The following is an 18043-nucleotide window of genomic DNA, read 5'->3' as shown; positions in this document are numbered from 1 at the left end:
TTACTGTTATGCTACCTTATAAAGGATTTTTCTGCCAGACAGGGTTCAGAAAAGTAGGTAGGATGCTCATTCAGATGGGCTATTGTCACATGAGCAGCCTTAAAGGCACCATCTGCTAGTTCACTGGCACAGCAAAGCATTGCTTAGTACACATCATTGTTTCCAATATAAAGAAAAACTTCATTTGGTTCAAACCACTGACTACATGCTGTCCCCCAGAATGAATTATCACACAACTACACAGAAATTGTGCAAAAATAAAAACTAATTTAGCTGTGGTCAGTCAGGGATATCAGTTTTGGTAACAAGAATGATAAAATTACATTCCCAAGCAACTAGTCTCAACAACAGATAGACAGCACCTCTGGTAAATTGGCTGCAGGCCTGGTTTTCATGCTCATTTGTATTGAGTAGAACCCACCAGTGAGACCTGTTCACCTCAGTGCTGGAGGAGTAAGATAGTTAGCAAAAGTAAAGCACTCAGTGTCCTGCTGTGTGGATGGACACTAGACACACTTTGCTTAGTTACATTCTGTAATTGCTATGTATCATCTTCTAGTCAGATTACATTTTTTTATTATCATAATTTTTTTTATCAATCCAAGTCCCAAAAGGTATCCACAAGAAAACTCACTGTTACTCCACGACACAAAGATCAAACTTTGCTGTTTGGCTGGACTCACGCATAGTGGAGAGCCGTACAGCAGCAAGGGGCACCACACAGAGGCATCCCCCACAGCAGAACCCTGCCCCTAGAGCTCAGCCTTGCCAGCCCAGCTGGCCTTGGCCACTATGCTGACCCAAGCTGCTCTAGAAAGGTACTGGGGTCCCACAGCTTCACCTTCCTCACTTCTCTGCACATATAAACACTGCTTTCGCGAGAACGGAGAAAGCACAAAGACCACACTCATCTTCAGCCTTTCCACAGGTCACATCAGGATGCAAAAGGCTCTCACAGACCTCATTCCCTGCTCCCACTACTGCAAAATATAACTTAACCTACAGCGCTTTGCCCATAACTATGCAAAAAGGTGGATCTGAGCCGGGAGGCTGGAAGAGGAGCCAGCACAGCCGCGTCGCAGTCTCAGAGCTCCCTTTGCAGGCTCCGTAACAGTGCTGTGCTCAGGGAGACGGGAGCTGTTCAAATGTTTTGACAGAACATGCCGATTCCTCGGGAATGTTTTTATTCTAGTCAATGTGCCAATTCTGCACAGATTTCCAGTGGAAAGCAGGCAGACAGCCTGGGTCTGGGTCTTCTGAAATAAAATGATTTCACGTAGAAAGAAGAAAGTTGCAATTTCAAACTATTTTTTATCTATTTGTAGTTTTTTTAGTCAGTTTGATCATTTTCAATTTTACCTGGGAACTCCATTTTCTAGCAGGCTCTAAAGACAGGCCAAAAGACACCAAAACACTGTAGAAAATTAAACTTGAGCAAAATGCCTCAGAACTTTTGAGATGCTCTGTTTAAGTAAACAGAGCACAGAGATAAACAACACGGAAACCCAAAAAGCCCACTAACCTTACACTAAATAAATGATGTCCTAATTAGGAGCTTCTTAGTCTGGTTCTGCAAGAACCCAAACACCTCCATGTTTGTATCTGCAGTTGTCTTTCAAAGGCTTTCTTTTTCCCTTTTGCCTTAGGGAGTTATTTATAGGGCTATTATAATTTGAGGTCTGGTCTTCTTGTGGCAGGTCCTCCATCCAGGAAATGAAATAGCATTAGAAAATGAAATCTCACATTTATGAGGTCTCTGAGATGGTTCCCTGGGGCACTGGGGGGGGAGGGGGGGAATACAGAGAAAAATATAAACACAAATATAACTACAAGATACTTGCATGGTTCCTAATTCTGTCTGTCATGAACTATATGAGACTCTTTATTAAAATGGAGACCCTTAGTATAAGGTCACCAACTGCATCTTTTTCCCTCTCGAAGGTTTCCAATTCCCTTCTTGTGTGTGATACGGAGGCTTTGCCACCACTCCTTGCCTGCAAGGTGATCCTGTCCAAGACTGTCCTCACATGTGCAGCATGAAGAAGGATAACTCAAATGCCACCCTTCCCCAGCTGCCTTGCCTCATGTTTTTCACAGAACATTATATGTTCTTGAGTATTAACCTATCAAAGCGGATTTGTTCACCACTTTGCAAGCTGTAACCCTTGTAAAATTCATGTATCAATCACCAATTTCTTGTTCATACCTCTTTGTACATATTTCCTAGACTAACTACCCTGCAAAGCCACAAGGTGTTTTATCCCATCCAGGCCTTCCCACCTGCTGCTTCAATATATAGACATAAAACCAAATAAAAGCCAAAACGATGAAGACTTTGGGAAGTTTGACTTTCCTAGAATTGGAAAAGGTCATCAGATACTTGGGACAACACCTATAGAATGTGACAAAAAAAAAAAGTAAAGAGTAATTTACATTTATTTTAATGTTTTGCTCCCCCACCCCACAGCATTTATTATCAATATATTTGGGAATATTTTAGAACTTATATCTAGGACTCAATGTCTTTTTCTCTTGCTTGTAAGTCTCATTTGCAATTCCATTTCACCATGACAAGAAGAACGTTTGTTGAGCAGGTTGCTGTTTTTTTCTTTTGCCTGAATATTTAGAAGTGTCCCAATATAATTTTTCACTTTTCCCTGTATATCATTAGAAATCACTTAATAGTCACGAAATATTTAAGAATTACAAAATGGAAAGATAATAGCAAGGAAATAAAATGAAAAGTTAAAAAGTACAAGGATACCCCGTGACTGTATCAATCATTCCACTGCATGGCAAAGTGAAAGCAGAAAGAAAAGCCAGTAGCAATTTGAGATACCTGGTTTTAAAGTACATAGGTTTGTTTAGACTTCCTGTTGAAAAACTGCTTTTTTCTTCCTCAAACAAACCTGATTCAAGTGCAAATCTGGTCGATTCTGGTTTCACTTTATTGTCTACACTTAGACAAGTTCTGAGGCCTCTGAGTATGTGGAGAGTTAGATTACTTTTGAACTTTATAGCACCCAGACAACATTGGCCCTTTCTTACATCTCCATATCTACCTAGGCAATTTTAATATCTGGATTAAACTACATAAATATTTGTCAAAAATTTTCAAACATTTCACCTATTTTTGACAATATAACAAAAGCCCAAGCGTGCAACAACTGCTTTGTACCTGTACCACAGACACTTAAGCCCTCATGGCTCTGTCCCAGTGTCCATTCTGCAAACTTGGGCTGTCCTTCCCAACACTGCATCCATTTGACTAAGGATCAAGACTAAGACCTAATTTCAGGAACTGTTCCCTCAGCCAAATGGAGGTGGTACACCCAAAGTGCACTGTAGTCAGACAGAGAACAGCACACAAGGAATACCGGGGATTTAATGGCACATGTTTGAACAGGCAGTTCTCCAGAGCCTTCTAACACTCATTTGAACATAAAACTGAGCACAGCTAGTTGCAGCAGATCAGATGTACAGCAGCTGTACCTTCCTACTTCAGAAAAGGGCAGGGGAAGTATTTGTTTGCTACCCTTTCAGGATGACTTGATATGCAGAAGGCCAGCTTCTTATTTGAAGAGACGTGTCATGCTATAAACATTTCTAGTGGAGCTTTGGTTAGCAGCACTTGCAAGAAAACCCTAATGAAAATAAATTGTTATGTATTTACCCATATGCTGAGGAGCATATGGCTAATGCATTTAGACACTGCTAATGAAGTTAAGACTCAGCTAAATTTGTTGGCTCATGGATAACGACTATTCTCAACAACCAATCTGAGCTGGCTATAATTTTAGCAGTACAACTGATACCTGGCCATCATTCTAAGTACTGATGCTGCTGTCATGGAAGAACTTTTTTTTCTGAATGTGGATTTCTACACATCACAATAGGAAGGTGAGCAGCATATGATACTGCTAAACTCCAGATCTACATGCAATATGAACAAGTTACAACTTCATCTAAAACAACAGCGATTGCTCTTACTGCAGCACCGAGTCTATTGCTTTCTGTTTTAATTTCAAGGAATCGCAGATTTTGTGTTTACTCCAATCCAATTCCCTCCAAGCCAGCACTGATGTAAATTTAGCCAAAACTGAATAGAAGGCAATCAGATCTAAGAAATATTCCTGTTTTTTTAAGGCCATGTGTAGAAGTCCATTAAATTTTACCACCACAGCTCGAAGTCCTCTTGTTCAGTCACATCACTATGAAGCCGCTCTTCAAGGTTAAGGTCCATATTTCTTGCAGGAATCTTAAATCCTTTGCATGACCACAGAGTCCAAGGAAAATTCCAGTTTGAACAGTTACACTGGGTCTATCTATATGCTGCTACCATTCAAACTCTGCATTATTTTAATTTCCTTAACCCAACTACTATGTAGGACACCTGTTTTATGTTCTCTGATGCTAGATTTCATGCCAGAGCTAGCTTTAACCTAGCAGTACACACTTCTTAAAGAGTAGGCTACTGATAACACTCTGGAATTTGCTGTGATGAACTTGCAAATACAGTCTCCAAGAGGCACAATGTATGGCAAACTTCCCCTAAACCACTCCTAGCAGCAAGATGCCATTTTAACGATGCAGACCTCTACTTTGATGGATATTTGGATATTGGGTAGCCATTTCTCCATTGACACACACACACACAAAAAAAAAATAAAATAAAAAAGGCAATGATTTTGGTCAAGGATGGAATGGAATAGCAGAGAAATGTCCATCAGCACGGTGATCTTGGGGACTCACCTTATTCAGACATCTTCATTTATAGGCCAGAGCTCAGGCTGGCATTGATTCACAGCTCTCTTTGGTCTGTGTCTATTGATGGATCATTAAATTTCCTCCTGCCTTCAAACTGACCAGTCTATTAGAGACAGCAGTGATATCAATGTCCCCAGATTTACCACAGAAAAGTCCCTAGAGAAGTCACTTAGGCATCAATCAGAGTGTTTCACTATAACATGATGAAAAACAAAGAAACAAACAACAACAAAAAAAAAACAACACCAAGATGTATGTACCAGAACACCATCTATGCCAGCCATTTTGTGGGTGGGTAAAAAGAGGCACAAGGTGAAACAAAAGAAGTGGATCTGCTTATTCAGAAAATAAGGAGTCTTTGTCCCAGTCAAACTTGCCCAAAATCACTCTGGGAGTCTGGGGAAAGCTGGGAGCATGATTGGAAAGCCTCTGCTCTCACTTATTGTACTGCTTTTGAAAACATCATTCTCTTTCCACTTAACAGGTAAAGGCCTTCTTATACAGCTAGCAGTTGCCTCAACTATTGCCTCCTTATCACAAGCAAGCATGAAGTATGCCAAAAGGAACTACCAAAACACGGTTTACAGAATACCAAAGACATGATGCTGCTCATGAATGAAATTTTCATCTCCTCTGAGAGACAGTAACTCTACATCTCCACAGGAAGGCACAGGAAGGGCCCATCCAGGCCTCTTCAGCACAGCACAAATAGCAGTAGGAGGTGCTCTAGGCAGAGGGCACGCAGCAAGAAGCTGTTTCTTGGAATACAAAAGTGATAGTTCAGACTTCTTTCTCCTCTTATATTCCAAAATAAACATTATATATTATTCCAAGAAACATTATATTCCAAAAAAGTAAAACCATCTTTCATGGCCACTGCCCTCAGGTCACCATTACCTACCAACAAAGCAGCAATGATTCACCCCTCTTTTTCTGTCACAGAAGACCTGCCTGTTGCTTTGTGCCTCACAATACCATCTCTAGCTTCCATAGAGGCTAATTACAGAGAACCTGTTGACTCCACATTCAGGGATAACTTGTGAGCACAGTGATCAGAAACATCAAGTGCAGGAACACCAAGGACATCATGTCTGTACAGAAGGCTTTCTTACAGAAGGCTTTCTGAGGAACATGCGCTGCTCTCCCTGCTGAGGTCCCACAGGCTCAGAGAGTATGTTGGGATGAGCCTTAGCACATCTCTGCCTGAGGCCCTTCTGAAAACCAGCAGTCCCGCTCCTGCTGAGGGGTGCCAATGGCATGTAGTCAAGCTGGAGTCAGCTAATTGCCACATATCAATTTCCTGCATTAGGCTCCCACAGCCAGGTACCGCACTGACTTTGTCAGGGTATCCAACAGCACTAACGCCTGATCAAAGGAGGTGGCACAGGGTATCAGCTGAGACTAGGAGAACACATGTATTTAAGAAGGAGAGAGACTGGCTTTACAGACACAGGAAGTACACGCAAAAACACATCTATCCCCAGGTTTTCTGTCATGTTGCAGACTGAAGTGGCTAGCTTCAGAGCATTTCATTTGACATGAATACACAAATGGGCCTTCTGGTCAAGAAGAATTTTTCCAGGCCGTGAGAGAAGACCTGAAGCACCCTGTGAGGCCCATCGGTGCGGTCAGCAGCCCACAGTGGGTGCACCAGGCTGGTCTGTGGTACCATGGCTTTATTTTCTGGTTCCACACAGCCACCAAGAGGCAAAGCACACGCTCCCTACTCCACTCCTCTCATTTATCTGTGCAAAGCAACACAAAACTATATGCAGGCTTTCACTGTCAGTGTAAACCATATTATTCTTGTAATTAAATCCAGGTCCACAGCCTTTCCCCGACCCTCACTATTTGCCTCCCTCCAACCTTGTTTGGGTTTACGTGCTGTGTCATTAAATTCCAGTACAGTAAGTGCTGCAGCCTCTCTCCAAGCATTGAGATACTGCTTTCTAGGCTGCAAATTAGACATGGGGTTAAATTCATCCCTGCAAGGACTCAGCCTTTTATTTTTCTTTACTTTTCAGTCAAAAGATGCTTTTGGCAGATACGTAGTGGAAAAAGATGATGTTTGCTCTCCGCTTCCTCCCTGCACACACACACACACCCTCCTTCTCCACTCCCACCCATCAGCCATAAAACAACACAGCCCAGCTAGATCCCAAACTGAAAGCAAGACAAAGCATCCACACAGCCTCCACTTTCATTCAGCAGAAATGGGCCACTCCAGGGTAGCCCAGGATCCACAAGTAGGCCAGGCAGAAATAAACAGAGTAAACAAAGAGTATCCTGTCCAAGCGGAGAGGGGCTAAAGAGAGTGATGTCCTTCATTAAAATGCAAGGCAGGGATGCAAGCACGCAGCCGGTCAAAAGCATCGCAGGAGCTTGCTAGGAGCACTCAGAGGAGAGCAACACATGTTCACACCAACACAGGGACCCAAAGCACATCACCCAGTTGCACACAGCCTGCCTACCAAACCCCAAACAAGGCAGCTGAGGCAGACCTACCACCACCCCAAAACAGCAGAGAGGCAAGCCCCAGGTTGCAGCAGGGCGGTGCTCTGCAGGAGGCTGAGCAGCGCAGGCAGGTATGGTACCAGGCGACCAGAGCCGCTCAAATGTCAGAGCCAGTGACATTTAAAAACAGCACAGCTGCCTTTTAAGAGAAGGATGGGAGACAGGGAGAAAAGCACAGCAGAGCCATAGCAACAGGTCAAGGGTTTGCCACGGTTCTTTGGAAGGAAGGGTAAAGGGGCACGGGCACTTTCTTGATTTTCAGAGCATTTGTCACAAAATCATTAGTCTAGGAATTAATAGGATAGTTCTGCTTATTTCTTCTGTAGCCTGCCCCTCTCGCTCATGCACCTGCATGGGCTTCAAAGTCAAAGCCCACGCTGTGTATACCTTTGTGTCTCCTGTTATGCTGCTATGGGGAAAAAAAGAGAAAAAAAAAAAAAAAGAAGAAAAAATGTTTTTCCACAGATTGGTAGGAAAAATGCAGTACGCGGAGAGATGGGGGAAACAGTCAGGAGTTCCTAGCACAATGCTAGTCTGTCTGCTGCAAGTCTGCTCAGTTACCGGGAAAATTGAACATGCTGCTTATTTTTTTTTGAACAGCCTAATCATATTTACTATTACATCAGACTTGCCCACCACAATTTGTTCTCATGCAATGAAGAATTTTTAATCTAATATCTTGGACTCCGATAATTTCCCAGCTGCAGAACTGCAATAATTTCATATCTTCTCATTTTTGAGATAAGCCGATTAACGTGGATATGCTTTAGTTTCGGGTTGCGATTATCCCCCTCTTTTTTACTTGAGGGGAAAGGGGCAACTTACAGTAAAACAACTTTGTTTTCCCCAAGACAGCTCTTAAAGTCTACTTTTCTGTGATGGAGATAGGTCTTTCCTGTTGCATTTCCCTTATCCCCTTAACTTTCAGCACTTCCCCTTCCTTTCTGAGACACTACATTACAGCATCTCTTATTTCAGGCATTTCTCAGGCAATATATTTTCCTACAGAAAAATAACTCTTTCAAGAAAAATATCATGGAGAAAACATTTTCTCATTTAAAATACATTTGAAAGTTTATTAAAAAAGAAAAAGGAAAGAACAGCCCAGCACTATTGGTCAAATCTCGCTTGCATTTTCAGGCACACTTATAGAATAATAATGACAACAAAGGGAATGATGAGGCTTGATGTTCTGTTCACATATACAGTGGAGTAAAATGAGAATCTCCACTAATATCAGTAGAACTGATTTACATCCATGTAAGCAAGGGAGAAAGCGAGCAAATCCTTGAATTTATGCCATTAGAAGCTGAAGAAAATGCTGCTTACTCCTAAAATTTTTTCAATACCTTTTGATGTTTACTTTTTTTTTTCCCCTAAAATCCCCAGGTCTGTGATTTACTCGATTATATCAGATGGACTCACCTTCCTTCTCCATTTTTTTCCCCTTAAATTTCTAGCAATCATGAAAGCCCAAAACCATAAGATGAGCACACTCTTTGGACTGGAAGAATATATTTGTTGAAGTGTTTGGATTTCTAAGTCTCATTCTGATGCAGAGGTTTTCAACTCGTGTTGATTTGTAGTTCAAATTCAGCACTGGAAATGTAAAAGTTCCGTGTATGCAGATTCCTGTACAGCACATGAGAATTCATTCCACTTAGCCACCGTTCATTAACTCCTCTGAAATGGTTCAAGGGCTAGAAAGCCCTTTTAGTGGGATTGTGACTTGTGTTTTCCCACACACAACATTGGTGATACTGCACAGAGCAAGAAGGAGCTGGCCTATTTAAAAGGGAAGACCTTTAAATGTCCAGTTTAGTGAAAAGGCATGTCTGCATGAACATGCAAGTGCATTGCTACTTCCTAAAAAAACAAACAAACAAACAAAAACCTGCTGCTCTTGCACTACTGCGCCACAGGCAGCTAAATCCCTAAAGTCCCTAAAACCTACCCCAGCCCTGAGGAAGGTGGGAGGCATCTCCTAGCTCTCCCCTGCTGGGAAAGGGAGGGAACATGGTAGCTGTCCTACAGTGAGAGTACCTGTAACTTGAAAATGCTCTAGTCAAGAACATCCAGCAGTATAAGAGCAGCCCTCCTCTTACCAGCACATGGGCATCATTATGGGCAATGATTCTAAGAAAGCAGCCACAGAACCAGGTCCAGAAAACATGGTAAAAAATGAGGGAAGAAAGAAAAATTACAAAGATTTGGACTCACACCTGACTGTTCCTATTGACTATAAGACTATAAACAGGACAGACAGTGAAACGTTGTAGTGCTGGACGTACAGCCTGGTGGGGCTTGTGCTCCTGCAGTGTTCAATTGCTTAAAAACTCTGGCTGAAATTCTTATTTCTTGGTACTGCAAGACATAGTTTCATGGATACTTTCACTTATCTTCTCCCCAGAAGTTACTAAAATTACGTCCATTTTCTTCATTAGCCTGCTTTAAGCAAGTTCTATGAATGCAACACTGGTAATGAAATTTGCCTAGCAGATCACAGATAATAGTTTTCAGAAACTTTCTACTCATACACTAGTACAGGGTAAGCCTGTCCACAGCATGTCAAAATAATTTAGTCTCCAGGCAGCTTTTCCTACAGCAAGTGTTAGCAGGTGACTAACAATAAGAGGATTTTGTCAGCAAAGGCCTACGGAACAAGTCACTTCATGCCATCCAGCTGAATTCAAACCAGAACAATCAGGGTGAACTAGTCCATATTCCATACAATCAGCATCTCCTGTATCTTAAAGTCATCCTGTCAATCCTTTTCAAATGAACCAAGAGCAAATAAGTCCACCTTTTATGCTATTTTCTAAATGAAATCAGATGTACATGTAAAACCGGTATTTAAATGGGTTTTACCTAGTAATGAGTCAGATATTGACGGAACAATCACCATGAAAACCAAGGTAAGAAGCACTATAATCGCATTAATAATTCAAATCTCAGCATGGATGTTGATGACTGTGCACTTAAAAGAGGATATTGGGCTGTAGCTGGAGTTAGCCCAGATTTCCTGAAAAGTTGTTGGAACATAACAGAGACACACTTGGGAGACTTTATTGAGAGTCCAACCTGAGAAATGGCAGCTCCTCATTATTAACATAACTCGGACAATCAGAAGCATTAGAAAAGTTGAGCAAGGAATAAAAAACACCAGCATGAACAGGCTGAGAGAAGGTGAAGGGTAGGAAGAGTAAGTGAATTAAATCCGGTGGCAGAATCCCCAGTACTTCCCCTCCCAGGCTGGGATGGGAACATTTGGGGCACAGAACAACAGCATTCAGTGGTAGTCAATTCCAGTTACTGCTTAGGAGCAAGCAATGCTACAAGCTTTAAACTAAATGTGTACCATCAGCAAAAACACAAACAAATAGAAAGGTCGTGCAAGCCAAAACCACTCAGTACAAACCAGTTGGGGCTAGTTATCGTAATCTGCTCTATTCACATAACTAAGTTTGTTTCACTGAGGGCATGAACTTTCTTGGAAAAGCTCAAGTAATTAACTGCAGGAGCTTATGTATTTTCTTTCCCCTCAAGTTTACTTTATCCTGAAATTAGTGCTGCTTGCACACAACCGTTTCTACCAATTCACTCAAAAAGTGGAGTTTTGCTTGTTCTTTACAGAAAGGGACACTTTAAGGGATGGTACTACTGAAGTGTAGGATCCTTTTCAATTCCTCCTACCTCCTACCCACAATTCACAATATTTTGGATAAATACAGATAAAATTCTTCCTTACCTCTTGGAAAAAGAGCAGGTTTCCAATGAAAGGAAGAGGTGGAGGATGTCTGATCCCTACTTTGCTTAGTTTGGAGAAGGCAGAGGTGGAGTACCTGGAACAAATAAAGAATTACATTAATTTTGGACCTTGTTACAATAAGACTTCCAGAGTAATTGGTTCAGGTGGCTTCCCTAGGTTCAGAGAAGGGAGAAGATGCTTTCTGTATTGGCCAAACAGAATGATCAGTGAGGTGGCATTGCTCAGCCACAGGAGCAAACACAAAGCACTGTTCTTCTGTCCTCTCAGAAGCACCAAAAGGACTGAAACACATGCCTACAAACAGGGCAGTGGAAATGGAGAGCTGCTCCTCTTCCCCAGGAAGTCGTGTGTGCATCAGAAGCAACTCGCTAAAGCTACATGAGGTTAGAACGAGACTGAAATGGGCATTTGGGTTGTGGCACAGCTGGGAAAGAAGCAAGACAGATCTTCACATGATTATTTTCTTTTCCTTCTATCACCACTACCTATACAGATCACAGAACAGGAATTCAAACTAGTTGCAGTTGTGTGAGAGCCAAGACACTGTCAGTGTTTTCAAGTCAAGCCTAGTATTTGGGCCAGATATGCTGATTAAGTGATTTTCCAGCTGCCAGTCAGCAAATTAAACAAAGATAAAAAATACAGGGAAACAAAACCCAGACTGAAAAGCTTCGTGTATCCCTTGTTTCAGATGGAACTGTGGCATGTTGGCAGGCACAATACTGGGTGGGGGAGGAAACAACCCCATAGCCCCTTTACCCCCTTCTCCTTCTTTCTTAACACATACCAGTGGACTTCAGGTGGTGAAACCTGGAAGATCAGGAGCTAACAGCAGCAGTTTTGATTAGCCAAAGACACAATAATACTGATTATTATCACGTTGAACACTATCACCAGGAGAACCAGGGCAAAAGATCATTGAAATTAATAAAGGCTGTCTCTTCATTAGCATCCCAGCTCAGAGCAATAATGATTTTAAAGAACCTTCTCAGTTGCCCCTGCTTACTGCATGATGTTTCAATGTCTGGGGCAATTTTGGTACGTGTCAACTACACTTTTTTTGAGAGGAAACTCAGAGGAAAGTGAACTTGAGGCTCTGCTCTCATACTTTATCTATTAATAGGGCAGTTCTGAACTAACTGGTGGTCCTTCAGCTTTAAACCACAAGCACGGTGAGACTGTTTGGTCCTGGAGATCAAATTAAATCTAACCCAAAGTAAAAACCATGAGCTGCATATAGTGTAGGTGTAGGGGTCATGATGTCAGCTGCCTTAGTCTGCTGAGCCTGCAATTCACCTGAATTGCATAAGAGACATAGCCAGAAGCAGTGCGCTGGGATCCCAGTGAGCTGACTCCCCCTTAAGCCCAGCTGACAGTCTCGTTGACTCCAAAGACTGTGCTTAACCCACTGCTATGACTTGGACACGTCTGCTTTCAGATCCCATAAGCTACATAACGCCTCATCTGAAACACCCTACACGATGCAGGCAGGAATATCATGGTTTAATTAAATGGGCAAAGAGCGCACAATTCCTGTGGGACAGCGAACATGGGGGAGAAAAAGAGTCGGTGGCAGAAAAAGGCCCTTCCCTCCAACAGGTGGGAAAAGATGCTGCTGTGAAGTGAAATATAGGAAATTAAGAGTACTAAACCTCATGTGACCAGCAAAACAGAACAGACTTAAGTATCTAGTTAGCTTTTTGTACTTGTGTTTCTTGAGATTTCCTGCAGCACAGTACCTATTCTCTTAATGGATTTTCTTTTGTGAAGATACTTTACAAAAATTATAATCAGAAGATACAGATCTGAATATATTTAAATATCAGCAATGTGCTTCCTATGTGGCAGTACAAACCTTCCCAAACACAAACCCTCTAAATAGAAGTGATGTCTTTATGCAGGAGTGCTATTTCAGTATTACAGGGTATTGGGGGGAAAAAAGGCACAGAAGTCAAAATTTATTACACATTTTACATATATTATTGACTTTTTGGCTGCATAACTGCTTTAAAAAAAAAAAAAAAAAAAGTTTGTTTGCTTGTTTTTTTAAAAGCTGAAATACCTAATATTCTTTGGGAAGAAAAAAAAAACATTTTAACTTCAAAATGACAAACAGCCTACACGATACATTTTCTTCCCCAAAGAGAGGATTTTTTTTTTGCTGCTGTTTGAAATCTGCCTAAAGTGTCTTTGTGTCATAGCAAAGACCTCATCTTCTGTATGTAAACAGTAGAAGAGATGAAAATCTCTCTCAATGGAAACCAGTCAATTTTGCAGCATTTTCTGTTGGATGTTTTTACTGTGGAATACGTGACAGGTTACAAAACAGCAGCCAGAGCTGCAGCCAACTACTAATTTCACTGTAGACTGGACACTGTAGACCCCTGATCTTCTTGTACTGCAGACTCAAACAGTCTTACACAGCACAATTAATTGATGTGATCACCAAATATTTCAGAAGGAGCAGAATTAATGAGTATGGTGCTCAAAACTCGGCACCCAGGTTCATAAGACAAGAGCACACCTGGACTCCGTGGACTATTTATGCTTAGATGAGCAGTTCATCTTCGTTAGCTTCTGAACTTTATTGGCAGCTCCATACCAATAATCTGTTTTCTTTTTTCCTCTTAAGAGTTTTTTCTCTGGTACTTTTCATTCAGCTACATTTGAAGTAGGTTTTCAAAATGTAGAGAAACGGGGTTTACAATGAGATAGGAAGCAGAAGCACTGTAGTCAGTGAAGTGTACCAAAAAAAGAGCAGGGCCAGCAATAAAAATAAAATTAAAAAATCTCATCACTAAACACATATAGCTCTGTATCTGTGATTTCATTGCATTTCTGGTACTGTTGAAATGCCTGTAGTTTTGCAGAGAAGAGTATGCAAGTGTGTCAGGACTGACCATGTTGCACGCACAGAAGGAGGAATATTTACCATTACAAAGGTAATCTTGACTTTAGCCATTTCTAACATAACAGCTTATGTTTTGCAACCTTAATCATCACTGTAAGAGCTTCTCCCCCACCCCCCACCTCTGCAATATTTCAGCTCATGCCCACCAACTGGAGGGTAGGAGGAGGGAGAGGAAGGGGTGTTCTGGAGTTCATTAAAAAATAATTACAAATTAAAAAAAAAATCTGTCCTGTGTAACACACAATGAACACCAGCAATGCATGCCTCTGACAGCTTCATGGCACAAACCTTTGCCTCTTCAGCCAGAAGCATCTGATAACTGGAACAGGCTAATTTATGTGATTCAGCTACTCAGCACACCCATGACACACACTTGGCCAGTAGCTTGCAGAGTTGTGCTCTAAGTAGTGCTGGGGAACACAGTGGCCACGTTTTGTTGCTGAGAAGGGGAGATGGGGCAGAAGATGAAGAGTGCAAACAGGCAGAATTGTCTTGCAGGTAGGCACACTATGTTCATCTCGACAAGCTGACATACAAATGAAACTGTTCTGAATCTGCCTTATCACCAGCAGGAAGTCTTATTTCTCACTCTGTTACTTAATGCACTTTTGTGTTAATTTATCCCCCCCAACTTATCTGATAGCAGGCAACTTCCAAAATAAAAAATGCTGTTTCTGTGTGTGCACACTAAGGGTAGAAGTTTATTGATCAGACTAGCAAACAGAAAGGACAAAGATAAAAACTACTGGCCTTTCCCTAGGCTGAAGAGCCTTTATAAGGAAAATGAAAGGAAAAAAAAGATACGCACAGCTATATTATTGCTCAAAAATATACATTTCCACCTTTTGTCTTAAATACTACCTGCAGTTCTGATACTTCATCTCAAAGAATCTAGAAATAGAAGAGATACTGGGACATGACCAAAATAACCAAAGATACAGAACAACTTCTCTAGAAGGAATAAATATCCAGGCTATAATGTTAACCTTGGAAAAAGAAGCAACTGATGCTGCATGACAAATACATATAAAATCCTGTATGGCTTAGAGAAGATAAATAAAGAATTATTACTCATAATTGCTAAAAATAACTAACTAAATAAAAAAGCCACACACAACAAATAAATGTTCAGGTGGCAGGATTAAAACGAAGCACTTTTCCAAATAATCGATATTCTAACTATGGAACTCCTTGCTACAGGATGTTGTCTATTCTAGATGCTTAAAAAGCTTCAAAAAGTGATGAAATTAACGGAAGGAAAATCAGCAGGTATTTAATTCGTGAATTTAACAAATGTAAAAGGGAGACATGGAAAAAAGATTAAAGGGAAGGAGAAAAAAAAATATTTTCATAAGCAGGGAACTAGTCTGTAGGCTTCCAATGGCAGCATGAGATTAGACTGCAACAAAGCCTAACAGATAAAACTTCAGACACTTCAAGTTTTCTAAAGAAGATGTCAGGAAGGAACCTTTGTGCAAAGAGGGGCATGATGAAGGTAAGACTCTGATGGCAACAGCATTTACTGGACAACCTACCACGTTTCCACTCAAGGGAGAAACATACCCTAATATTTACATATGTAGGGCTTCCTGCACAACTACTAATTTAAAACCCTGGCATTATATGTTGAACGAAGTGACAACACATCAAAAGGAACCAGAGGAACAGCAGTAATGAGCTGGATCAATAAACAATTCAATAACTCTTTGAAGACATTCAAATGGCCTCTCAGAGCTAGATGATCTCTGTGCAGATTAAACGTAACTGTTAAAAGAAAGTTGGCATCCCAAATACATTTCTGTAGGCCTGCAAGGCCGACAAGCTATCTGAAACACAAACTTACCACCACGAGACACCATGCAAAAAAATGAGAAGGAATCCAAACCAACAGCTAATTAACATAAGTTGCAATGCATATATGTGACAGAACTAGCTATCTGCCTCACCAGTCCAGTACTGATCACTACTGAAAGAAAAAGTATTATATGGTCTACCATAAACTGCAATCAATTCTTACAGCAGATAACATTCACAAGTTGCCAAATCTGCATCACAGACTTCAACATACCATTGAAATCACCCCAAATCCCTCTCTCAATAGAAAGTGCGTCATTCCTTCTACATCTAAGTAATGCACATCCTAATAATATCTGAAAGCTATAAACTAGGACACTCAGAGAGGAGAAAAAAAAAAAAAAAAAAAGTAATGTTTTTTAATCTTTTGGGGAGCTGGGAGGTGTGTTATTTTGGAAGACCGAGTAGGAAAACAAAGCATTTTGCTAAAATAATGGAAAACATTCCTGCCAAGTAAGACATAATCATGCATTTTTCACCTATTTGCCTCTGTTTATGTATACCCACACTAGGTCCCTGTTAACACTGGGATGTACTTTTGCTCAAAGTAGTGATAATATACAAAATAATGGTAGCCTCACAAACATTACAGTGATGGCTCATATAAAATATATAAGCCTTCCTGGGAGCCCTGCCTAGAAAGCAGTCTCACCAAAACACTGATATCATCCCTGGTCTCACTACAGAGTTGAAACTTCTGCTCTTAGTTCTCTCTGGGAATTTTTGCATTATGAATACTGCAGCACAACCACTGGAGAGCTGCCATCACACAAGTCTTTCTTCTCATCTGATACTCAGGACACGTAACACAGAAAATCATGATTTGGTCCAACAGAGGAACACACAAAACACAGGTCTTGAAAGCAGGTATTCCAGGGAATATTCCAGCCAAGGCAGACACCACCTCTGGTTATTACCTCCAGCAACTGAACTCGCTGAATAAAAAAAGTCAGCCAGCCAACCCAGAACATAGGTAAGTCTTGAAGCACTCTCTCTCAAAGCTGATGGAAAACGGAGGAAAGGAATACTCTCTTACAACCTGTTCGATTAACTTTGGGCAAAGGCTACCAAATTGCCCTTCACTGTTACCTATCGGTAGCTCTGGTGGAAATGAAGGTTTCTGCTGAGAAGTGCAGTTGGATGTTTGACTACTATTAAGAAAAAAGAATATTTACAAGTACAGTTTTAGTGTATTCTTGAGATAAGCTTCAAAAGAGACTTTAGCCAGTTTGGGATGAGGCTGAGTACTGCAATTTCATTTTCAAGCTCAACAAATATATACTTTTTAAACTATGAATTTGTAGGGCTGTAATACCAGTTCCAGAGATAATGAGAACTTCCATGTAATGCCTGCTTGCCTTAATCACTTGTTTGCACTCCCAATGTTTGAATTTTGAAATAATTGCACAAGAATAAGACAGACATTACACACACTTGTACCATCTGCCTCCACAGGGGCAGATGTTTTCCAGCTGCGAAATGTAAATGACCATAGGATTATTATTCCTGGTGCATTAGCAAGTGCTTTAATGAAATAATGTGCAGGAAAGGCCAAATTATATGCCCAATATCACATTTATCCCTCATCTATCTGCTAACAATCATTTTTTAATCCACACTGTTCTGGTCTGCTGAACAATTCTTTTAGTGTCTCTTTTTAATAAGAGAACCGATAGGCTCAAGGGACTAGTTGTAATAAGGCTGCAGGTTGTCACAGTGCATTTAAAGTTTGGGGGGTTGCTCTGGTTTAAAAAAATTAAAAATAGTAGTGAATCAAAGCCAATTAAACAAAAACAAACAAACAAAAAAAGCCCATACAGAAAAGCAAGATGCTTCACCATGCTCCAGAGTAGCCCTGAGAGAGACAGATGGTCCGTACAGCAGGCCGATGACAGTATTTCATCACCTCTCTCAGAGTGCAGCCCCTTCACACTGGGCAACAACTTTCCCAAATAAAGAGCAAACGAACGAGTCATAAATCCACACTTTCAGCCCTTCACAGTGGGCTCAACAGCGACTGAGTTCATTGCACACTTGTATCTCTGTGGTATCCCTGGGAAGGGAGGTGCGGCCTACATCCTGCTCTGGGCACAAAGCAGGAGTGTCCACGGGAGATGTGAGGTCTCTGGAGTATGGGGGACCATACAAAAGGTCCACAGGAAGCCTGGGGCAGAGCTGAGTCCTCATGTCACAGCCCACTGCCCTACCTGCAGGACTAGCCTTCCTTT

The 18043-nt window shown here is 41.2% G+C and overlaps 1 protein-coding gene across 2 annotated transcripts in view; it reads right to left on the bottom strand.

Annotated features, from left to right (window-relative positions):
* Positions 1–18043, bottom strand: part of TBXAS1 (thromboxane A synthase 1) — a 244211-nt gene that overhangs the window by 169036 nt on the left and 57132 nt on the right. For both annotated transcript variants that reach the window (XM_084536293.1, XM_084536292.1), the window contains one exon: positions 11030–11123. In XM_084536293.1, the coding sequence (XP_084392419.1) occupies positions 11030–11123 (94 nt within the window). The remainder of the gene's footprint in view (positions 1–11029; positions 11124–18043) is intronic.

The sequence above is a fragment of the Aythya ferina genome (genome assembly GCF_964211825.1).
Source record: "Aythya ferina genome assembly, chromosome: 1".
In the NCBI taxonomy this organism is placed as follows: domain Eukaryota; kingdom Metazoa; phylum Chordata; class Aves; order Anseriformes; family Anatidae; genus Aythya; species Aythya ferina.
This window is presented reverse-complemented; position numbering and strand designations above follow the sequence as displayed.